Source organism: Hyperoodon ampullatus (assembly GCF_949752795.1).
Source record: "Hyperoodon ampullatus genome assembly, chromosome: 7".
NCBI lineage: Eukaryota > Metazoa > Chordata > Mammalia > Artiodactyla > Ziphiidae > Hyperoodon > Hyperoodon ampullatus.
In genome coordinates, this window is record NC_136920.1 from 4833617 (window position 1) to 4857900 (window position 24284).

The 24284-nt window shown below is 53.8% G+C and overlaps 1 protein-coding gene across 3 annotated transcripts in view; it reads left to right on the forward strand.

The window, feature by feature from the left end:
* The window catches only part of KCNQ1 (potassium voltage-gated channel subfamily Q member 1), a gene marked incomplete at both ends in the record, with an annotated part of 349658 nt that overhangs the window by 262851 nt on the left and 62523 nt on the right, over positions 1-24284 (forward strand). For all 3 annotated transcript variants that reach the window (XM_079709065.1, XM_079709066.1, XM_079709067.1), the window contains 4 exons: positions 9921-9996; positions 15185-15279; positions 16048-16094; positions 16940-17001. In XM_079709065.1, the coding sequence (XP_079565191.1) occupies positions 9921-9996; positions 15185-15279; positions 16048-16094; positions 16940-17001 (280 nt within the window). The remainder of the gene's footprint in view (positions 1-9920; positions 9997-15184; positions 15280-16047; positions 16095-16939; positions 17002-24284) is intronic.

Below are 24284 nucleotides of genomic sequence, written 5' to 3' on the forward strand. Positions count from 1 at the left end.
GAGAAGGTAACCAGGAGTGCGTGTTGTCCTGCCCTCACCAAGCCACATGCCCATCCAGGAGGGAGAGTGAATATACTCGGAATGTCCACATAGAGGTGTCCTTTCCACCAGTCAAAACGAATGAACCAGAGTGACTCACAACCGTGTGGGCGGGTCTTGGCAACATAAGCCCAGGGAAAAGCAAAATACGTTTCTATAAGGTTTAAATCACTAAAATAAAAAATATATGCCCTTTTTTGGATATATATATAAGTGTGATAAAGTTATATAATCAGGAAAGCAAGGAGTGAGGGACATGGATTCAGGTCGATGGCTCCCCAGGGTGGAAGAGGCAGGGGGGTGGTTGAATTGGGGGCTGTCGGGGTCTAGCTTTTATTCTGAGCAGTGGGCTCCTGGGGGTTTTCTACATTATTGAGAGAGAACAACCAACTCTATAATGATGGATAAAAAAATGAAACACCACAACCAAGTGAGATTTTTTCCAGATAAACCCGGCCGGTTCAATATTCAAAATTCCACTAACATAACCCATCACATCAACAGGCCACAGAGAAAACTCTCATGATCCTATCAAGTGATGTGGAAAAAGCATTGATAACAATCTAATATCCATCCGGGTCCTTCTCTTTGTCGAAGGGGTGGCGGAGGGTGCCTCCTTTCTCAGGCAGAGGGAAGGGGGACGTGCGCTCTTCTGCAGGGCGCAGTGTGCCCAAGGGGAGTCCTACCGCCCGTCCCACCTGCCTGGTGTTGGAGCCACCAGAAAAGGGCACTCACCTCCTCCCCGGGCCAAGCCCAGCCTGGAGAGAGAAGGCCCTCAGAGAGAAGGGCCAGCCAGGCCCTTCCCCAGAGACCGCAGAGTCTTTGTGTCCAGCAGAGAGGCTGGCCATGGGGCTGTCACCAGAGCAGGGGCCAGGCCACAACAGGCCTGAGCAGAGCTGGCCGGGCCCCAGTGTCCCCAGCCCTGGCTTCCCTTCGGCCTAGGGGGCCGCTTGGTTGCAAAGGCCATGGCTTTGTTCCGTGGACCTGGCAGAGGCGAGGGTGGCGGCAGCCTCTGGAGGCCACTGGGGCAGTCACTGGGTGTGGTCCTTTGTTCAAGTGAAGTGGGATCTGAGAACCTCGGGCCTCGTCCAGGCCTCGGCAGGCATGGCCAGTGGGGCCCTTCCCAGTGGGGCACCTGTGGAGGCCCCGCCCACCGCCTGCTCACACACCACCTGGGGGGACTGCAAGAGGCAGGAACCTGAGGCCAGGGGACGTCCCCTCTCGGGGCTCAGGCCCGGGGTGAGGGGCTCATGGGGCCAGTGGCCCAAGCCCCAGAGGAGGAATCTCAGGGCCTCCCGGAGCCTGCTTTGGCTCCCCCTCCAAGCCCGTGTGTGTGTGCACGCGTGTGTGTGTCCTGAAGTATGTAAGTTGCCGCCCCCTCCCATGTAGGTGCACGAGTGTCACCAGGCCTGGGTGCTGCATGCAGGGGGCCCCTGTGAATGCATGTGCTCAGGTGAGCCCCGGTCAGAGGAGATGCGGGGACACAGACCTGAGTGCCTTCTGCACATGGGCCTGGCCCACCGTCCAGTAACGTCCAGTAACGTCCAGTAACGTGGGGGGTCTTGGTCTCGCTGGAGAGCATCTCATATGATCTGCGCTCAAAAGTGGCCAACTCTGGGCTAAGTAGAAACCACCTGTCCCTGAGAACTTTAAAAGCTGCTTATCTTGAAAGGCTTTTTTAAAAACTATATGATTTATTTATTGTAAAGTGCACAAATCCTGCAGGAACAGATCAGCTTATTTTTACGTATATATACCCTACATAAAAACCCACGAGGTCAGGACATAGAACACTTCCATCCCACCAGCAGTTTCCTTCCCGCCTCCCCAGGGAAGCCTCCCCTGACGCCCCCCACCCCTGACGCCACAGGTAACCCCTATCCTGGCTTCTCTCACCATAGAACAGTCTTGCCTGTTCTTGAGCCTGCATGGAATCGTATTTGCATACAGCTTTGTCACTGGCTGGCCTTCCTATGAGGAAAGCTGCTATAAAGATTCTGATAGATATACCTGGTGGACGTGAACACTCATTTCTCTGGATTAAGTATCTGGAGAATACAAAATGCCAGGTCCCAAGGCTACAGCCAAACAGCTTTCCAAAGTGAACCAACACACGTTCCCACCAGCAGCGCATGGGAGTCTGTCACTCCACATCGTCTGCGACACGGGATGTTGTCAGCCTTTTTAATTTTGGCCATTTTAGCGAGCATATATGGGTACCTCATTTGGGTTTTCATCTGCATTTCCCTAATAGGTAATGCTGTTGAGCACCTTCTCATGGGCTTACTGGCATTTGGACATCCTATGTGAAAAGTGCCTGTTCAAATCATCTTTTAAAATCATGTGGTCTTTTCCTTACTGATTTGTAGGCATTCTCAGTATATTCTGGCTACCAGTCCTTTATCAGAAAATATCCTTTCCTGGCCTGTAGAGCATCTGTTCATTCCTTTAATGATGCCTTTTGATGTCTAGAAGGTCTTAATTTTAAGGAAGGGCGATTTGTCAAATTTTTTTGTTGTTGTTGTCAGTGTTGCTTGTGTTTTGGGAAATCTTCCAAGGTCATAAAGATATTCTCCTGCTCTCTTCTGGAGGTCTGATGGTCTCTGCCTTCATGCTTTGATCTAAAATCTAACATGAATTAATTTTGTGACTGCTGTGTGGCGGGGATCATGGTTCACATCTTTTGCACACAGCTATCCAAATTCTTCCAGTACCATTGACTGAAGAGAACATTCTTTCTCCCACTGGATTGCAACAGTGCCTCGGTTATAAACGCAGTGACCACATATGCGTGTTTGTGCTTCTGAATGCTTTATTCTGTCCCGCTGATCTATCCTCTACCTAATACGGCTGTGTTAAAAGTGTATTCTAATACCACATCTCCCTAATACACTCTACTCATCACTGTAGCTTTACAGTACATTTTGAACTCTGGCAGTGTGAGTCCTCAACTTTGTTTTCTTCAAAATTGTCTTGTCTACCTTAGCCCTTTGCTTTTTCACCAATATTTTAGAATCAGCTTGAAAATTGTGCCCCCAGAAAATGAATAAATAAAAGCACTCTGCTATGGATTGGAATTACATTTGACCAATACCTCAAAATTCACCTCTTAACAAATATTGAGTCTTCCAATTTATAAACATATAACCCTCAACTGATTTAGGGCTTCTTTAATTTCTCTCACTAATGTCTAGTATGTTTCTGTGTAGAGGTCTTGTTCACCTCCAGGAGATTTATTCTTAGATATTTTATGAGTTTTGATGCTGTTACAATTGGTATCTTTTTATTTCATTTTCTAGTTGCTTGTTACTAACATAGAGAAATACAATTGCTTTTTGTATATCATCTTTACAACCAGTGTTCCTTCTAAATTCATTTAGCAATAGAATAATTTATCTGAAGATTCTGAAGGGGTTTTTTAACATATATGACTATGTCATTTGCAAATAATGACAAAAGTTTTATTTTGTCCTGTCCAATTATTGTATCTTTCATTTCCTTTTTTTTTTTTTTTTTTTTTCCCCTCAGTGCACTGGCTGAGACTTTTGGGATAATATTAAGTAGAAACGGTAATGGCGGACATCCTTGTCTATCTCAGGAGGAAAGTGTATAATATTTCACCATTAAGCGTGATGTTTGCTTAGATTTTGTTTGCTTTTGTGTTTGTTTTTTATGTAATGGAGTTTCCTCCTATTCCTAGTTCTCTAAGAGTTGTCTTTTCAATTATGAATGGGTCTTGAGTTTTATCACATGTTTTTCTGAATCTTTTGAGTTGCTTATATGTTGTTTTCTTACTTGTTCTGTTGATGTGGTAAATAATGTTGATTGGTTTTCGGCTGCTAAACCAACCTTGCGTAACTGGATTGAACTACACTCGGTCATCTATCTTTACATATGGCATTGGGTTCAATTTGTTGGTATTGCAGGTAGGATATTTGCACCCATGTTTACGAGAGAGATTGGCCTGTGACTTTTCTTTCTTGAAACATCCTTGTCGGGTTTTGATATCAGGGTTATACTGACTCATAAAAATCCTCTAAAAAGATTTGTATAAAATTGGTATTATTTCTTCCCATTTAAGGAAGAATCTGCTGGTGAAGTCATCTAGACCTAAGGCTTTTTTGTGTGTAAATTCCAAATCTAATTTATTTAACTAAAATTGGGCAATTTGGATTTTTAAGTTTCTTCTTACGTCTGCTTTTATATATTGTGGTGTTTTAAGGAATTAATCTATTTTACCTAAACTATCAAGATTATTTTTGTACCTAATATCCTCTAAATAGGCTCTTAAAATACCTCTAGTTAGTCTTTTCAGAAAATGAAATTTTGGCTTTGTTGATTTTCCTTAATGAAATGTTCATTTTTTATTTCATTGAATTGTGCTCTTATCTTTATTATCTCTTTCCATCTACCTTCTTGGGATTTAGTTTGCTATTGTTTAAACTTCTTGAGACAGACTTCAGCCTCTCCTCTTCTCTTAATATATGATTTAAGATCATAAAGTTTCCTCTAAGCACCATTTCATGGTACCTCAAGCACTTATTTAGCTGTAAGTTGTGATACGGGACATTTTTATTATTATTCAATTAAAAGTATTTTCCAATTCTTATCAGATTTCCTCTTCGATCCTTGAGATATTTAATTTCCAAAACACTTAAGGATTTTCCAGTTATCTTTTTCTTATTCATTTCTAGCTTAATTTCTCTGTGGTCAGAGAACATACATATATGGCTTACTTTCTTTGAAATTTGTTGGAACTTGCTCTTCAAGCCCTGCACGTGGTCCCTTCTGGTAGATGTTCCCTGTGTGCTTGGGAAGCTTAGACACTCTTTGGGCACCGAGCACAGTGTTCTGTAAGCGTTGATCACATCAAGTTCCTACTCGGTTTGTTCAGACGTGTCTCTCTTTAGATGTTTTCACAGCTCCTCTATCTGTTACCCACAGAGGTGCATTCAAATCTCCCACCATGATTGTGGATCTTCTCTTTTACCTTTAGTTCTGCCAGCTTTTGCTTTATATATATGAAGCTTATGTTGTTAAGTACATACAGATTTAAAATTGATCTCTTCCCACCAAATTTTGACTTTTTTTTTTTTTTTTTTTTTTTTTTGCCATGTGGCATGTAGGATCTTAGTTCCCCAACCAGGGATAGAACCCCTGCCCCCTACAGTGGAAGCGTGGTGTCCTAACCACTAGACTGCCAGGGAATTCCCTTGACCACTTTTTAAATGATGAAATATCCCTCTTTATCTCTGGCCGTACTTAAAGTCTTCTTTGTCTGATATTAGTTTACCTGCACTAGCTTTCTTTGGGCAGCACCAATGTATGTCTTTTTCTATCCTTTTACTGTCAACATTTCTATGCCTATCTATTTCAGTATATTTATAGGCAACATCAAATTGTTTTTTTAAATCTCATCGGACAATCTTGGTTTTTTAATTGGAATATTTAGTCCCTCTGCAATGCATGCAATCTACTATCTCACTTTTCTTTTTCCCATTTGTTCCATCCCTTCCTTTTGACTTCCTTTCCTGCTTCTTTGGGTTAATCAAAAATTGTTATTAATTAATTTTTATCCCCTATTAGCTTGTTAATTCTACAGTCCTTTATTATTCCATCAGTGGTTGCCTAGAGATTATCATACACATCCTTGACTCACTGGCGTCGACCTCAGATGGGCACTTTTACCGTTTCCCTGACAACACACGGTGCTCACCACTGTTTATCTCCACTGATGCCTCCTCCCTTTTATGCTATTTTTATCATGTACTTTTAGCTATAGTTATGCCTTAAACCTCTGGAGACATTATCATGATTATGTCAGTCGAGTTAATTTACTAACTTAAACTTTCTCACATATCTGTCCTTTTCTACATTCTTAATTCCTTGTTGTATTTCTGTGCATCCTTCTGGGATCATTGCTCTCTACCTGGGGAGACCCCTAAGTCGTTATTTCAGTGCAGGTCTCCCAGCAGTGAATTCTCTTGGTCTAGTTTTCACCTTTTTTTTTTTTTTTTTAATTTGTTTATTATTTTTGGCTGTGTTGGGTCTTCGTTTCTGTGCGTGGGCTTTCTCTAGTTGCGGCGAGCGGGGGCCACTCTTCATCGCGGTGAGCGGGCCTCTCACTGTCGCGGCCTCTCTTGTTGTGGAGCACAGGCTCCAGATGCGCAGGCTCAGTAGTTGTGGCTCACAAGCCTAGTCGCTCCGCAGCACGTGGGATCTTCCCAGACTAGGGCTCGAACCCGCGTCCCCTGTGTTGGCAGGCAGATTCTCAACCACTGCGCCACCAGGGAAGCCCTCACCTTCTTTTTTTATAATTATTGTAGAAAATATACATAACATAAAATGTACCATTTTAACCATGTTTAACTGTATCATTCAGGGGCATTAAGCACATTCACGTTGTTGTGTAACCATCACCATCATCTCCAGAACTGTTTCATCTTCCCAAACTGACACCCTGTTCCCATTGAACGCTCACTCCCCATCCCCCTCCCCTCAGGCCCAGCCCCACCATCCTACTCTCTGTCTCTGTAGACTTGACGACTCTAGGTCCTCATACAAGTGGAACTATACAGAGTTTATCCTTTTGTGACTGGATTATTTCACTTGAACCTTCATTTGTAAGAACGTATTTGATGGGTATAGCATGCTAAGTTGGTAGGAATTTTCCCTGAGCACTTTAAGGATGTCATTCTGGCTTTCATCCTTTCTGTTGACAAGTCAACCATCAGGATAATGTGTCATCATTCCTACCCCCACCCCCCTGACTTTAAAGCTTCTGCAATGGTCCCTGTGCCTTTGGTCTTCAGCAGGGTTACTCCGATGGGCCTGGGTCTGTTGTACCTTGTCTCTCTCTCCAGCTGGATCCAAAGAGCTGTTTGAATCTGTGGCCTGATGTCTTCCATCATTTTGGGAAAATTTTGTGCCACTGAGGCTTCAAAATGATTTGTTCTCCATTTTGCTTCCTCTCCTTCTAAGGTGTTACATGTATTAGAACTTCTAACCTTATCTTATATGCCTTGCACTTTTTCCTATATGTTTAATTCTACTTTCCCTCCATACTCTAACCTGGCTATTTTCTCCAATTCACAAGTATTCTCTTCTCCTCTGCTATCAAATTCATCTACTGCCTTTCTTAATTTCCATGAGTGTCTTTTTGTTCTGGAATTTCCTTTCTTTTTCATATAGATTTTACTTCTCTGGTGAAATTCTCCATCTTGTCATCTATTTTCTTGAACCTACTTATCAAGTTTATTTTCAAGTCCTTATCTAAAAACTCTGAAGCAAACCAATTCATCTGTTTGCTCCTGAGTCTGTGGGTCAGCATATTGGGCTCCTCATCTGGCTGGTCTCACCTGGCTCGTCCAAGCGGCACCTTGGTGGTGACTGGGTGGTCTCAGCTAGCCTCCGGAGTCTGGAGCTGTCGGGCTGTCAGCCAGGGTGTCTCAGCTCTCCTCCACGTGGCTTTTCTAGCAGCCCAGCTCAGACATGTCCACATGGCAGCAGCATTCCATGATGATGGAAATAGTTGGGGGGAGCTCTGATCAGGGGGAACTGCAAAGGACTTACACCCATCTCACCTCCCCCCGCCCACCCTCTGGCCATAACTTTTTACGTTCCCCCCAAAGTAAAATTCACTCACCCCTCCAAGAGACACCAAAGTCTCGTGTGATTAGAGACTGCACCCTGTCCAAAGTCCAGCATCTTACGATAGGCCTTTTTTTTTTTCAGCCTCTGCCCAATGCCTGGTCCCCAAACCAGCACTATGTGTTTCAGGATTTTGATAAGATGTACCCCACTTTGGGGTCCTAATTTCTTTTAATCTATTGCAGCATGGAAAACCACACCTAAATTTAGTGGCTTCACACCACAGCTCTTTCCTTATTCATGAGTCTGTGGGTCAGCAATTTGGGCTCGGCTCAGCTGGGAGATTGTCCTGCTGGCTCTGCATGGGGTGACTCTCACAGCTGCAGTCCCCTTGGAAGCTTATCAGGGCTGGATGGTCGAAGATGGCCTCAATTCACATGCCTATTGCTTGGTGCTGGCTCTTGGCCAGAGCACCATGATTCTCCACGTGGCCTCTCCAGCCAGCCAGCTCAGGTGGTTCAAGCAACCATATTCCAAGAGCACACAAGTTACACATGATGGGACTTCCCCAGCATTCTTTTCATCACAATAAGGGTCAAGGTCAGCCCAAATTCAAGCAGTGGGAAAACCAACTCTATCTCTTGATGCAAGAGCTACAAGTCTTTAAGGCATTGAATCTACCACATCTTTAGATCTGTTTCCATGGTCTGTTTTGTCCTTTTGTTTTCAGTCTGTTGAGTATTAAAAACAAAATAGAGGGGCTTCCCTGGTGGTGCAGTGGTTGAGAGCCCGCCTGCCGATGCAGGGGACACAGGTTCGTGCCCCGGCCCAGGAAGATCCCACATGCCGCGGAGTGGCTGGGCCTGTGAGCCATGGCTGCTGAGCCTGTGCGTCTGGAGCCTGTGCTCCGCAACGGAAGAGGCCGCAGCAGTGAGAGGCCCGTGAACCGCAAAAAAACCCAAGAAACAAAAAACAAACAAACAAACAAACAAAAAAACAAAATAGAGGCTCCGTGATCTTATCCCTACAGATAATTCAGTTTTCTCTGGCGTGCAAAAGGTGCGGGACGGAGCACTTTGCTCCAGGTGGGGATTGAGGTGATTTGAGGCTATGGCAGGGTTGGGGGGGGGTCTCATCTGAAAGCTTGGGGTGTTTGCCAGGACCCCGTCTCCTTGGTGACTCTGAATCGCAATTCTCCTCTCCCCAGTGACGTGAGCCTGTGGAGGCCTCTGCTTAGCTTTTTATCCTTCTAGCAGCTGCTTCTTGCTCCGTTTCTCAGAATCTCACCCCATGCTGTGCAGCTTAGTTCACAAATGCTTCAAGGGGAAATTGCGTGAAAGGGGGCTTCCTTCTCTGTGGCCCCCCATTCACCAGGATCTTGGCCCATCAAGTCCTGGATGTCTTTGCAGCCCTGGACTCCTGTTTATCTTGCCAGCCCAGGGAGCCCCCTGCCCCCCATTCGGCTAGTGTGCCCCACACAACAAACGCACAAGTGCACACGTGGGCTCTCCCAGCTTGTTTCTCTTCCGAGATCTCAGCCCTTGGAGTCTTTCTTGCTCTCAAAGCCATCACACAGCTGTGGTGGTGTTCTCAGCAGAAGGTTTGGTCAGATGCAAGCTTCAGAGCCAGAAGCAAAATCCCCACTGGTTCCATGTGGATGTATTTCCTTCCGGTCTTTTTCCTATGAACATATATATATATCAACGATTGTGTTTCCCTTTTTAATGATGTTTCTAGAAGGAACTTCAGAGGGGATACCACACGGTCTCCTTAACAGGGTGGCTCAGGTGGTAACTATCCCTGGCTAATTTGTCTGGCAGCCCTATATTTTCCAAGTGGGTACCGGTGGGCGGGCTATAAAACCTTCCAGCTGAAAGGGGCCTTAGCTGTCATCTGTTTGTACCCCCTCCCCACTCTACTAGTGAGCAGCCAGAAGGCCCAAGGGTAGAAAGAAGCTTCTGTGGCTCTACCGTGAGTGAGGGGCATAGCCATTGCCAAGTCGGGACCCTGACTCCTATCCCACTTCTGAGCAACAAGCAAGGCGAGGGTCCCTCTAGGGTCATCCCCCTAATTTAAAGCCTCTTGGCCTCAGCCTCTCCTCCTGCCACCAGGATGTGAGCTTGCAGATCCCCATCCGAGGCGGTTGAACATTCTCCTTGTTTCTGGAAAGGCCCAGCCCTTTGTTGGGGGTGGGGGGCACATTTGGGAAGCCTCCGAGCCTCTGACCGTGGTGGGCGTGGGATGACCATCATGGTCCCCGCTCACGCCCTCCTCCCCATTCTCCACTGCAGGCTGCGGGAGCACCACCGGGCCACCATCAAGGTCATTCGGCGCATGCAGTACTTTGTGGCCAAGAAGAAATTCCAGGTGAGTCCTGTACTCAGCCCTCCTGCCCTGGTCCACCCTGAAAGCCCCTCTCCCACCCACAGCACAGGCTGCGGGGTCTCCATACCCTGCCGTATCTGAGACCTGACCCTTCACCCGTCAAACACCCTGCCGTGACTTCAGGATCCGTCCCCAAGACAGCAGACCCTGGAGGGACACCTCCCTCATCGGCCTGGACCCTGAGGCCCAGCACAGAGCCCAGATGCACGCAGAGCCCCGAGGGCTCCCTGGCCCCTCCCACCCCCCACCAGACAGGAGTGGGAGTGACTCAGGGAGGGTGCGGAGCCCGCCCTGCGTCACCTGGGCAGGAAGTGCTCTGTCCCAGGCGGCTCAGGGCTCTTGTCCCCCTCGCCAACCCTGTGCGAGTCGGAACAGAGGGGAGACCCAGCCCTGCTCTGTGCCCCGGGGTGGCCCACCTTTGCAGGGACAGGTAGGGTCTCTCTGGCTGGGCGGGGCTGGAGACTGTGGGCTTCCCCATCGGCACTCCTTCCAGGGGTGGGTCTCCTGCAGCAGCCCCTGCAGCAGCCCCTGGGAGCCCGCAGAGGAAGCCATCTGGCGGCAGCCTTGGTGCCCTCCTTCCTACGTGGGGACCGTCCTCCATCTGAGGAGCGGGACCCAGCTCAGCCCTGACTCTGAGAACATGGCAACTTAGGAAGCAGGGACCCTTGGTGGAGGTCATTCTCTTTCCACAAGGCTTGGCCACCAGTGCCTTTCAAAAGTGAGTCCTTGGTGGAGCCAGGACTGGGGGTCGCCCAGAGCCAACCAATATCCACATTCCCTGGGCCTGCTTCGCCAAGCAGGGGAGGTTGGGAGTGGCTTGTTCACACCCCCTGGGAGGTCACAGTGAGGCTGGGACAAGAGCCAGCCCCCTCCGGGCCGTGCCTCCCACCCCAGGCTGAAGGCTTGACACTGGCTCGGTCCAGCCCCCTCAGCAGAGCCCTCACCCGCCCAGGCCACAGAGCCAGACTCGGTGCGGGGTTCTGGAAAGACCCCACCCCCTGGCAGCCCTGGGGAAGAACCCTTCCCCCGCTGGTAGTGGGAACGAGAGCCCAAGGTGCCGGCCCAGGACAGCATCCAGGGTGCCCAGCCCTCACACAGGCTCTGCCACGACACGACCGCCACTGATCCCGGCCCCAAGGACAGCCCTGGTGAGGCCCTGCCCCGGCCGCCCCGTTCCTCCGGCTACCCGGCAGCACCCGTGGCCCCCTTGGCTGGGTGGTTTGCACACCGAGTCCCCGGTGGCATCCTGCTGCCTGCCCGTCTGTCTGCCTGTAGCCCTGGAGGGGGGCCGTTCCCGACTAAACTGGGCCAAGTTGTGCTAAGGCTCCCGCCAGGGCCTGGGACTCCTCATTGTTGAAACAAAAGAGTTGTGGTGAATGCTATTGTCGGCCGGCGCCAGGAGGTCTGCGCAGCAGTGTTCTGGGCGAGATCCGACGGCCCCGGACAGAGGGCGTCTGGGTTCTGTGGCTGTTCCTTCCCCGAGGGCCCGCTGCCCTGGCGGTGCCAGCAGAGGGGTGGCTTGGCGGAGCAGGGAGCTCAGGGGGTGCTGGGTGAGGGCGGACTGGCCTCCTGGGGAGGGGGGAGGAGGAATGGCAGGAACCCCCTCAGGGGTCAGGCCTGGGCAGGACTGCTCCCAAGAGCAGAAGAGGCCCCCAGAAGGGCCACAATGTGTCGCCCTCGCTGGAGGGCCGTTGGTGGTGACGTCTAAAACCACAGACGTCAACCTGGGGAGCAGAGGGGTCAGCGGGGACTCTTCCAGGATGGGGACGGTCCCCAGCCTGAAGCAGCTGGGCCACCAGCGTTCCAGAGCAGGCCCCGGCAGGGCAGAGGCCATAACCTGCTGCCTGGGGCACTGTTGGGCCACGCAGGGCCGTGCCAGGGTGGACACCAGGCTTCCTGGGGGCTGCTTCCAGGGTCTGGGGCACCCAGCAGGGCAGGCGGAACCTTGGGGCTCATGGCAGGCCCAGCTCTGGGGGTGATGTGAGCAGCTTCCAGCTCAGAGCCACAGGCCGCCCTGGGCAGATGGGCGCCACAGTGGCTGGAGCAGCTGTGGACGCTGGTGAGCGCCCGTCACAGAAATGCAGGCAAGAACACTGGCTGCTGACCTCCCTTCCAGGCCGAGGGTCTTCTTTTCTGCCACAGGACATAGGCCAGGGTCCTGCGAATGGCCTGGAGGCTTCTGGAAGGAGGCTGGGCAGCCTCACCTCCCCTGCTCCCTGCCCCTCCCCTCGTTGCAGGACCCCTGGGGGGCCTTCAATAAATTGGGCGGGGCCCTTTGAGTGGAGGCGCTCCTGGGAGCTTCCTGGTTTGCCCTCGGGTACAAAGGCTCTTGAGCAAGGCCAGAAGCTGGGGCAGCAGGAGGGATGGACAGCAAGAGGCCTCCAGGAGGGAGGGACCCACGGAAGTAGAAGCGGTGGACAAGTCCCTGGCAGTGAGGGGCTCTGTGGGGCTCCAGGGGTGGCCCCCCACCCAGGCCCAGCTGTCAGGGATGCTGTCCCTTCCCCCGCAGCAGCCCGTCTGTCTGTCTGCTGCACGCCCACCCCCATCTGGCCTCAGGGGCTGCAGAAGTGGCGGGTGGCCCCCCTGCCCGCCTCGCCGGCCGATAAGTACCCAGCTGGCCGCCCCTGCGTCTGGCCGGAGGAGCCAGAGCCTCTTAGCCCTTCACGTTTGCCTTGAACTCACATGTCCACCGGCGGTCAGTCTGGACAGCCCGGCATTATCTCGGCTCATCTCAGGCTCCTGCTGCTGCCAAGGAAATGAGCTCTAGAGAGAAAGCTGAGATGATGTCTCCAGCTGGGCCCCAGGCCACCCCTCGACAAAGGCCTCCAGGAGCTCTGAGCAGACCCTGGTTGGGGGGCGGGAGGTGAACTTCTCAGCTCCGAGATGAGTCTCAGGGGGCCTGGGACCCCACCGCGCCATGGGTCCTGGGTGTCAGCCGGGCGTCGGTTACCCTGTTGTGGTCCACACCCTAGACAAGGCGAGGCCGGGGGTGGGGGGCCTGCTCACAAACCCCACCCTCCCCCGCTTCTGCAGACATGCACACGCATGCCCGGGCACACACACACACACACACACCTGTCACCTGTACTCTTATGCCTTCCCACAGGGACATCCGTATACATTTGTGCACACAGAGGCTCTTAACACGCTCAGGTGCCCAAATTCACCTGCGCGCAGCGGGCCGTGACCTCCCAGGGTGTCTGGGAGACCAGGACAAGGACCCGCTCCATTCCAGGCCAGGCCTGCCCCACTTTGACCTCTGAACCTAGCCTTCCCCTCTTCTGATCCCACCCCAGACGGCACCGGCAGGCCTGGAGGTGCCCAGTGTCACTCACAGGAGGCCAAGATCACAACTCAGTGGCGTGTGCGCTGAACAGCAGTGCAGACCCTGGGCGCAGCTGCAGACGCTATCACAGCCACCTCAGGCTCTCCTGGCAAGAGCCAGTTCAGGACCCGCTGGCCTTTCTCACCTACCATCTTACTTCAGCCCCACTCCCTCCCTGTCAGCCAGAGGGCTCAGCATCCCCATCTCACAGAAGGACAAACTGAGCCCTGGGGTATCACCACTAGCCTGTAGCTAAGTGCCACTGTTACACTTGTCATGAAGCTGAGTGTGTGGCAAGTCAGAGAGCCTGCCAGAGTCCCACCCCACTCCTGACCCTGAGGCTTCACCATGGGCCTCGACATGTAGGCCACAAAGGGACACAGGGTGGTGTGTCCAAAGCAGGGCTGGGTGTTACCTGTGCGGGCCCCACCTGGCAGATCTTGTGGGAGCAGGAAGCCCCTGGAATTCTTGTGCCCAGAGTCCCTGACAGGGAGGAGGATTCTGCGCTGCCTCGGGATTCCTGGGGTCCAGGATGATGTGGGGAGCCGCGAGAACTTAGTTAAGCCGCCAGCGTTGATGGCAGGGCCCCTGGACATGTCCAAAGGGTGCCCAGAGATCGAGGCAGGACCCTGCCCTCAGAGGAACCCCATCTTTCTGGAAGGTGGAGGTGGCCCTACCCTTAGCCTGGAGTAGCCCCAGTCTCTGGGGTGGCACCCCAAGGAGAAGGAGGCCTCAGGTGGGCAGGGAGGACAGGTGCCCTGGGGCTCCCGGGGTTGAGACCTGGCCCTGACCCTCAACGGGCATCTGTGCCTTATTACTTCTCACCCTCTGACCCACCGGCCCCGCCCTGCCCTGCCAACAGTCTGGCGTGTCTCTCGGGCCCCCTACACTCCCCAGCAAGAGGCAGTAACCTCCCAGCCCATCACTAGTGTGGGCCCTTCAGGGTTAATGAGACCACCTGGGGCCCCCAACCCTGTCTCCCCGTGGTTCTCCCAATAGAAGTGGCCTGTGTCCCCACGCGGCTCTGGCTCGCTTGTATGGGTGAAGGGCCTCCTGGGCCATCAGACCCTGATGCGGCCAGCCGGATGCTACCTGGGCGAGACCCTCAGACCGTAAGCTCCTGGGATAGAGGCCATAAATGCGGCTAGAGGTTTTGCTGACATCGTGAGAAGCCCCGTTCTCTCTGTTGTGGTTTCACCTGAGCCCCGGATGCATTTATGGGCTCAGGGCTGGCACCGAGCCTGGAGCTCTGGGGTCACCTTCCCCGCCCCCATGGCCCCAGGCCTGCCGTGGGACCATCCTCTCTTCCTAGGCAGCCTGGGAGCCCCAGCAGGAGGCCTGTCCCCCGGGGCCACCCCTGCTCAGCTCAGGGGGCTGCCTGGGAAGGGGGTGGGGTGGGCCACCTCCCCGCCCCAAGAACAGTGGTTGCGCCGGCCAGCAAGTGTGTGGAGGGTGAGCTTGGGGCCCAGGCAGGCAGGCGGTGGCCGCACAAAGCTGTGCCCTCCACCCAATGACTGGCAGCCATGCTGGCCCCCCGCCCCCGGGCCCTCAGCTGGGCCAGCTCTTCCAAGGCAGCTTGAAAACAGGGACCGGTGGCCTGGAAAGGAAGAGTGGGCAGGTCCCTGCGGGGGAGCGGGCAGGAAGCTGAGGCCCAGAGAGGCCGAGGTACTGGCCCAGGGTCACCCAGCTCCCGGGAGGGATGAGCCCGGCCACTGCATGTGCACTGATCCAGGCCTGCCCCGTGGTGCCACGTGGGCAGCTCCTTAAACCCTGGAAGACCGCGGAAGGTGGGTGCGGGCGTGCGTTAGCGCTGAGCCCGCAGCGTGACTCTCTCTCCCACCGCAGCAAGCGCGGAAGCCCTACGACGTGCGGGACGTCATCGAGCAGTACTCCCAGGGCCACCTCAACCTCATGGTGCGGATCAAGGAGCTGCAGCGGAGGTGGGCGCGGGGCCCGGGGGGCGCGGAATCTGAGCGGGCGGGGGAGGGGCAGGCGCTCACTCCACACATGGCCACGCCTCACATCCCAGCACACACCCTGTGAGCAGGGGCCAGGCCCAGCCCCAGGAGACACCACCTTCGGGAGAGCCTCTACCAGTTGGGAGCCGACGTCCTCTGGCTTCTGACTTGGGGCCCACAGAGCTCATCCTCATGGAGGCAGCGTGGTCCTTGGGGACCTGCGTGGGTTCAGACCGGCTGCATCTCCACGGTGGGCTGGCCTGGGAACCGAGCTCTGTGCGACGCAGGGTGTGGCTGGGAGACGTGCCTGTCCTGACCACAGGCCAGGCCAGGGGCTCAGGCTGCCCCCGCCCCTGTCACTGCCCTACTACAGGGACGTGAAGCCCACCCAGCCCAGCGACCTGGCCTCGCCCCGGAAGGGCCCACTTGCAGGCCTGCCTCTCTGGGATCATTCAGGACACTGGGCCATCCTGGGACCCTGCTGTGCCCAGGGAGAGTGACAAAGGGACAGGCCAACCACTGCCCTTCACCTCTGAGCGCCGCCCCCCAAAGCCCCCTTGGGAGCATGGGCCTCTGGAACCTGGGAGGCACCTGGCTGGTTTTTGGGTGGCAGTGAGGGGTGGCCCCCAGAAGGGGCGGGCAGCTTGTCTTGCTGGGCACATCAGCCCATCCACCCACCGACAGGCCAGATGTCCGTGCGGTGCCCCGGCCAAGCATGAGCTGGTCTCCGTCTCCCTCCCTCCCCCCCAGGCTGGACCAGTCCATCGGGAAGCCCTCCCTCTTCATCTCCGTCTCAGGTGGGTTTCTGCATCGAGACACCCTGGGCCCTACCATCCCTCCACCCACACCTGCCTCTTCCACCATCAGAAAGTGCATGTCTGGCAAGGAAATCCAGAGAGGGGGGCAGGTAGACCCACCCTAAGCAAATTGGCTTCAAACATGATTTACAAGGGATTTTCAGTTAGTGAAAGAACCTGCATGCGTCCTTATAAATGGCAGTCTTTTCTAGGCTATTGATGATCTGAGTGTGGAAACGTAACCAGGACCCTGGGAAGGTGGGGACCTGGCAGTGGGGTTGGGGGGTGAGCAGCCAGCTAGAATGTTGGGGAGCAAGGTGGGTGCCGCTCTGCAGCTCTGAGGCACAGACTCATGTCCTCCGGAGAGCGGCTAGGGGGTCACACCAGGGAGGGCAGGGACAGGCCGGTTCCTTGGGGCTGCCCTAGCCCAAGTTCAAGTGGGAGGCGCGGCTCACTCAGGGACAGGACGGCAGGAGCCGCAGGGGCGACAGGCCTCCCCGGCCAGAGCAAGTGCCCCCTTGGGGCGGAATGTCCCCTTTGTACAGCGGGCACCGTCTCAGGCAGCCCCCGGGCAGGGTGGGTGCCTGTCCTCTGAGGCTCTCGGAGGTCACAGAACCGGAAAGAGTGGAGTGGGGACAAGCCAGCCAGCGCCCGGCCCACCCACGGCCGCCCCTGAAGTTCTCACCACAGAAGAGCTTCTAAGAGACATTCCCATAGGTTCAGGCCTTTGACCCTCACTCCCTCAGCCCCATCGCCCTTCTCCCCGAGCCCAGTCGGGGTCACCTGCCCACCCCTCCCCGTCTGCCAGCCCAGGCGGCCCTGACTTGGGTGCTTTAACCCCACAGAGAAGACTAAGGACCGAGGCAGCAACACGATCGGTGCCCGCCTGAACCGCGTGGAGGACAAGGTAGGCGCCTGAGCCCGCGCCAGCTCTCGCGGGCCACGCAGCATCGCCGCTGGCGGGCGGTGGGCAGCGTCCTTGCGGCCCGACGGTGCTGTCCACAGCGGCGTTTCACTCTCCAGCTCTGTCCGGAGCGTGCCGGGCTTGGCTGGTGCCCTAGGTGTCTGGGGTCTCCCTCCCTCCCTCCCTCTTTCCTTCTTTCCTTCCTTCCATCTGTGCCCGGTGTGCGCTCCCTGACGTAGGGCTCCAGCTCCTCTCCCATGTGCACTGGGCGTCGGTCCCCACGGGAGGAGGACGCTCAAGGCCAGGCTGGCTTAGACCTCTGACAAGTGGCATCATTGTTGGCAAGTGGCACCGAGTGCCCGCAGTCCCCTCCCTGGCATAGCTGAGGACCGCCCAGTGCACGCTGAGGTGGGCAGTGCTGTCCACGCTGCCTGCGGCTCCCTCAGCGCCCAGCCCGCTTGCACTCAGGGACTCAGAGGTGCTGACAGGGACACGAGGGTGCATCAAGGGGGGAGGAGGGGATGTGGGCTCCGGGACCGTCCTCCGCAGGGTCCGGACAGCGAGGGAGGTGGGGAGTGACGGCCGAGGCCCTGCTGGCTGTCCGGGTGGGACGTGGACGCCGTGCTCCCTCCGCTCCAGGGCACCGGCAGCCTCAGTGGCCGGGACACCCCGGTCCGCGCCGGGCTCTGTGCCCGCGGCCCCGCCTCTCAGCTCCGGAACCCCTTCCCAGGGCATCCTGGGAGCCTCGGAGGAGCTGTGGGATGGGAGGGGGCGGCCTGCTGCCCTTTGAAGTCTCCGTGGTTGGGAGCAGGCTGTTATCTTGCCGAACAGCTCATTCATCTACATGGACTTTATCTGAAAGCAGCCAGGGGGCTAAAAATAGAGGAATTTCGGTTGAGCAGGGAGTGCATCCGACTCTCGGTTTCCTGGGCAACGCCTGGCTCTGGCCCGTGTCCATCTCTGCTGCAGCTGGGCAGGCGGGCAGGGGCACAGCTCCGGGTTCCTGCCCCACTCACCCTGGCCTGGGCCTGCAGGACGACCCTCTGCCCACCGACAGTCTTCCCCGGCCTGGGCGGGTATGGGGCCACAACCCTGTACATGGGGGAGGGCCGCTGTCCAGGTGCCCACGGGGGCCCTCACTTCGGGCCTGGCCCTCTGGGGCTGTGTGATGCCAACACCCTGACCCCGCCAGAGGGCTGGCCCGTCTCGGTCAGCACAGGCCTCAGCGGGCCTGGTGGCTCTCCTTTGCCCAGGCAGATGGTCCAGTGGCAGACTCCCTGTCTGGCAGGATGGGTACTGAAACTGGGAACGGTCAGCTCCCCAGGCAGAGCGGCATCAGAGGTTCTGGGGCCTGGACTCCGCCTAGCTGGTGACCCGTCCTTGGCTTTCACTCTTCTTCTTATGTGGGACCAGGGACTCGGCGCTGGCACATTCCAGGAGAAGCAGCAGGTGGCCACGCCCATTACAGCAGACCAGGCACCCGGCGGGGGGGGGGGGGGCGGACCGGTGGGGCGGGGCTTCCAGACATCAACGGATGCAGAGGTAGAGCCGGGGAAAGGACCCAGGCGCCACCCCCCCACCCCGCCGCCTCCTTGCCCAGCTCTGGAGCAGCTCTGGCCAAGGCAGGCTTCACTGACTGGCCCCCGCCGCTGGCAGGGGTCGTGGTGGCCCATGGGCACGTGAGCCGGCCCCCACCCAGCAGCTCTGGGAGCGCCCCGCTGCCCTGTCATCCAGATGCGCTCACCCCTTCTCAAGTCCCTGCCCTGGTCTGGTTCTGTCCCCGGTCCCACTGTCCTGGGCCTCTCTTACGGCTCTGCCCACTGCTCCTCGGGACAGGCCACCCCTTGAAACCTAAACCAGAGCCTGGTGTCCTCTGGGGGTGACGATGGGTAGGAGACAGGGTCCCCTGGAGCCATCTGGCAGCCGGTGGGGGTCTGAGAACCAGGGCTCAGCCCTTGTTCAGCCAGGGTCGGTGTGGTGGGCTGAGGTGCGGCCCACGTTGGCCTTGGGGGTACAGAATTATGGGCCCACATTTCTTCAGATCTGAACAACAAAGGGAAGGGTTTTCTGGAGTCCCTGATCCCCGGGGGCAAGGTTGGGAGCGAGGACCCTGGTGGCCTCCACCGTCAGGCTCTGCGCCCGGGACAGGGGCTGTTTCTGGGCAGCAGGGATTCCGGGTGTCCCGCACACACTCAGGGAGATGGGCTCTGTGTCGCCTTCGTCCCTCTCCTGCCTCCCAGGAGCTGGTTCCGCCCAAGAGGCACAGTCACGCCGCCAGTCTCAAGGCAGGGAGCAGGCCGTGCTCCATGCTGAATCTCTGCCCCGTGGACACGTGCTGGACCCGGGCAGAGGCTGCCGTGGGCCGGCGTCCAGCTCAGGCTGCCCAGCCCCGCCCCCGCTAGCTGATGCCCCCCTCGGGGACAGACCCTGGGAAAGGGCCCCGCCGGGCCCAGAGGGCACAGTGGCGTGTCCCAGGCCCCACGTTATCACCGCAGCCATCGGGACCATAAACAACCCCCCTCGCAATCCTGCTGACTGAGGGAAGTTGGGGGCAGGAAATCCAGCAGCCGTCCAGCCCTGGGAAGCCCAGCAGGCCTGCAGTGGTGGCAGTGCCAGCCGGCCCGCCAGCCCCAGCCGGAGCCCCGGACCTCCCCCAACCCCACCGGGCTGGCCTCAGGCCGGAAGGGAGCCTGGCCCCCAACTGCTTCCTCATCTCAGCTCAGGCCCTCCGCGGTGACGGTGGTCCCATCCCGGCCGGCTCACTCAGCCACAGGACGAGGGGCTTGCAGAGGAGGGGGAGGGGACTTCGGGGTGCACAGCGGCTGCGCCCATCCCCGTCTTGGGAGCAGGTCATTCTGAGGGTCAGTGGCCGGGCTGTCCACTTGCAGGGAGCCACCAGGGGTGGGGGAGGCCAGCTCAGCTTGTTCGGGGGGGCCTCCATCTCCCGGCAAGGAGCCCCCTTCCCACGTCCAGTCCAGGGGCCACGTGGGCTGGAGGGCCCCCCACACAGCCTTCTCTCCGGGATCCTGCAGCCTCGTGGCAGCTCGCACTCCTGCTCAGAGCCCCCCACCCCCCCTCAGGATGCCCCCTGTCCCTGGCCTAGGCTGGCTGTGCAGGCCTGCCTGGCTCCTGGGGCACGGGGAGCAGACACAGCATTCCCCCGCCGCAGCCTGCACCCCACCGGCCTGGGGAGCCCGCTGGCCCCCTTAGTTGTGCGAGGAGAGGGCTTGAACTGCTTTGTCACGTTGCGTTCTCTACTCTGGCAAGGACTCGTTTGCCCAAATAAAGTCTCTTTTACCACTGGGGAAACTGAGGCCCGGAGAGGTTGAGCGGTTGCCTAGTTAGCTGGTTAGGTAAAGAGCTGGTCCCGGCGGAAGCCACAGACAGAAGGGGAGATAAGGTGGAGAGAGACAGAAGAAAGCAGAAGAGTATTTCACAAACAGAAGGGGTCTGGTCGAGAAGAGGCCGGGAAGGAACACTGAGGGCCAAGGTGAGGGCAAGCAGCAAGGTCCACGGGCGGCAGCGGTCAGACTCCGACACGCCAGGCCCTGGGACGGGTCCTGAGAACGCGGCCCCCAGCCCCCCGGCCCCTCCCTGTCAGGGCTGCTCCGGGGCAGGGACCCTGGGGCTCTCTGGGGACCCGATGGAGAAGTCTGCTCCCACCTTCCTCCCCCAGTGTGTATTCTTAGCTCCGTCCCCAGGACCTGCTGCAGTGTTTACATTGAGCCCTGTTTATTTTGCAAGCTCAGCTCACACTGCTTTTGCTGATATGAGGAACACAGTGGGCTGGGAGAATTTCTTTCTTCTCTGTTTTTGCCGGAAATGTTCATGGCTCAGAGCCGGACACAGGGAGTCCTGGGTTTCCAGGCCCCAGTTCAGAGACGGTGGGTGGGAAGGGCCCCCCCAACCCCCGACATTCCTTCCACCACCCCCCGGCCTAGAACCCTGGCCAGACACACCTTTCTCCCGGACAGGAATGCCCCCCAGGCCAGGGTCCCCACCACCTCACCTCCCCAGCCCCTGCCCTGGACCAGGTAGGCCCGGTCACCCAGGACCGGGCATCTGCCCCAGACCCCCATCCTCCTGCTCTGTCTGCCTCCCAGACTTCTCCGTCCACCAGGCCTAAAAGCTGGACCCGGGGTCCTTAGTCATCCCAGCCACACCCCCTGCTCCTACCACCACCCCGAGAGCCCCTCAAAGCTGCTCACCCTTGCCCGCCAGCTGCACATCCTCCCCGCTGAGTTCAGGCCTTTATCATCTTGGGCTTAGATTATTTTTCCAGACATCTATGTGGGCTCTGGCCTCTCCCCACCACACACCAGTCCTTCACATTGTATAAGCGTTCTTAAACACTGCTGAAACCCTCTTGCTACTATTTTCTTCGGAGTTTTTCTGTCCACATTTGTGGGTGAGATATGTACTTACAGTGTCCTCATTGGGTTATGGTATCCAATGTATGTGAGCCTCACAGAACGAGTTGAGAAGTGTTCCCTCTTCTTCCATATTCTAGAATATTTTGTATAGGATGAGGATTCTCTTCCCCTGAGTGTTTGGGGAAACTTGGAGGTAAAGCCACCTAGGCCTGGTGCGTTCTTTGTGGGCAGGTTTTTAATCGAGTCAGTGACTCGGATGTTTATGGGACAGTTGGGGTTTTCTATCTCTTCTTGTGTCAGTTTTGATAAGTTGCATATTTTAAGAATTTGTCCATTCCATCCTAGTTTTCACATTTATTGGCATTTATTATCATCTTAGCATCTGTGTCATCAGTGGTTAGGCCCCTTTTTTATTGCCAATATCGTTTGTTTGTGCCTTCACTTTTTTCCATTGGTCAAGCCTGCCAGCTAGTTGACAACTTTATTCATGTTTTCAACAAACTTTTGACCTAGTTGATCCTCTCTTTTGTCAGTTTTGTTTTGTTTCACTCACTTCTCTTTATTTTCTTCCTTCTATTTACTTGGGCTTAATGTATTATTCTTTAACTTCTTAGGTTGGATAATTATGAATTCTAAAACTGTCTAGATTTCTAAGGTGTGCATTTAGGACTATACTTTTATTTTTCTCTAAATACCACTCAAACTTCATCCCCCAGGTTTTGATATATAGCCTTTAATTTTAATGTTCATTCACGCAAAGATTTTTCTAGTCTCCATTATGACCTCTTGTTTATCTCAGGAGCTATTTTGGAATATGATTTTTGTCATTGTTGTAATTGTTATTCCTCTATTGTCAAAGAAAGTGATCTGTAGGGTATCGATCTTTTTTTTTTTTAATAAACTTGTTTATTTATTTATTTTTGGCTGCGTTGGGTCTTCGTTGCTGTACGTGGGCTTTCTCTAGTTGCGGCGAGCGAGGGCTGCTCTTCGTTGCGGTGCACGGGCTTCTCATTGCGGTGGCTCCTCTTGTTGCAGAGCACAGGCTGTAGGCACGCGGGCTTCAGTAGTTGTGGCACATGGGGTTCAGTAGTTGTGGGTCACAGGCTCTAGAGCGCAGGCTCAGTATTTGTGGCGCACAGGCTTCGTTGCTCCATGGCATGTGAGACCTTCCCAGACCAGGGTGGATTCTTAGCCACCGTGCCACCAGGGAAGTCCTGTAGGGTATCAGTCTCTTGGAACATTGTGAAATACGTTTTACAGGTACAACATGTCATCAACTTTTGTAAATGTACCTTCTGTGTTTGAATACCATGTGTATTCTGAAGTTGCTGGGTGCAGTGTTATACTTGTGTTCATTAGAACGAGCTTGTTAATTGTTTTGTTGAGATCTATATCCTCACTGGAATGTTTTTATCTTACTTGATCTATCATTACTGAGAAATGTGTTGAAGTGCCAACAATTGTGGAGAATTTTTCTAGTTTTCTTTATATTTCTGTCAATTTTCCCTTAATGTATTTTTAGATCTTATGATCAGATACATATAATATCCAAATTTTTATATATTCACTGCTGGAGTCAATGTTTTCTAATTCCATAACACCCGCTTTCTCTCAAGTAGTGTTCTTTTTTCCCTTAAAGTCTATTATCATTGTTACACAAACCTAATTTTGTTTGTAATCTTTTTTTTTTTAAGCTTTCTTTTGAGGTATAATTTACATGCCATAAAATTCACCCAATGTAAATGTAGACAACACATTTTAGTAAATTTCTAGTTTGATGTGCAACCATCATCAAAACTAAGTGTTAGAACATTTTTCAACACCCCCAAATTCCCTCAATGCCATTTGCAATCATTCCCAGCTCCCACCGCCAGCCACACTCAATCACTGACCTGCTTTCTGTCTCTGTATCCTTAAATTTCTATAAGGCTAGAAATTTGCCTTTTCTGGATGCTTCACATAAATGGAATCAGACAACTTGTGGTGTTTTGTGTTTAGTTTTTCTCACATAATGTAACATTCTTGAGGGTCATCTGTGCTGCATCATGTATTTCTTTTCTTTTTAACACTGAATAGTATTCTGTTGTATGGATCAACCACATTTTGTTTATCCATTTGCCAGTTGATAGACGTTTGGATTGTTTCCAGTTTGGGGCTATTATGGTCAACGCTGCTGTGAACTTTTATCTACAAGTCTGTGTATGGACATATGTTTTCATTTCTCTTGGTCAGGTTCCTAAGAGGGGAATTGATGGGTCATATGGTAAGTTTCTGTTTAACTTTCTAAAAAACTTCTAAACTGTTTTCCAAAGGGTCTGTATCATTTTGATTTCCCACCAGTAATGGACAAAGGTTCCACTCTCTCTATATCCTTGCAAATACATGGTATGGTTGGCCTTTTTTCTTTTCGCCATTCTAGTTGTGGGTTTGATTTGCATTTCCTTAATCACTAATGATGTTGAGCAACTTTTCATGTGCTTATTAGCCATTCATAGTCTTCTTTGGGGAAATGTTTATTCAACTCTCTTGCCTATTTTCTAATTAAGTAGTTCTGTTATTGAGTTGTAAGAGTTGTTTATATGTTCTGGATACAAGTCCTTTATCAGATATATGACTTGCAAGTATTTTCTCCCATTCTGCGGCTGTCTTTTCATGTTCTTAATCATGTCTTTTAAAACACAAAAGTTTTAAATTGTAAAAAGTCCAACTTATCTTTTCTTGTATGACTCATGCTTTTGATGTTGCATCTAAGAGCTGTTTGCCTAATCCAGGGACATGAACATTTTCTTCTATTTTTATCTCATAGAAGTTTTGAGACTCAACTCTTACATTTAGGTCTATGATTTATTTTGAGTTAATTTTGGGGTGTGGTGTGAGGAAAAGTTTGGGGGTTTTTTTGTCTTGGTTTGGTTT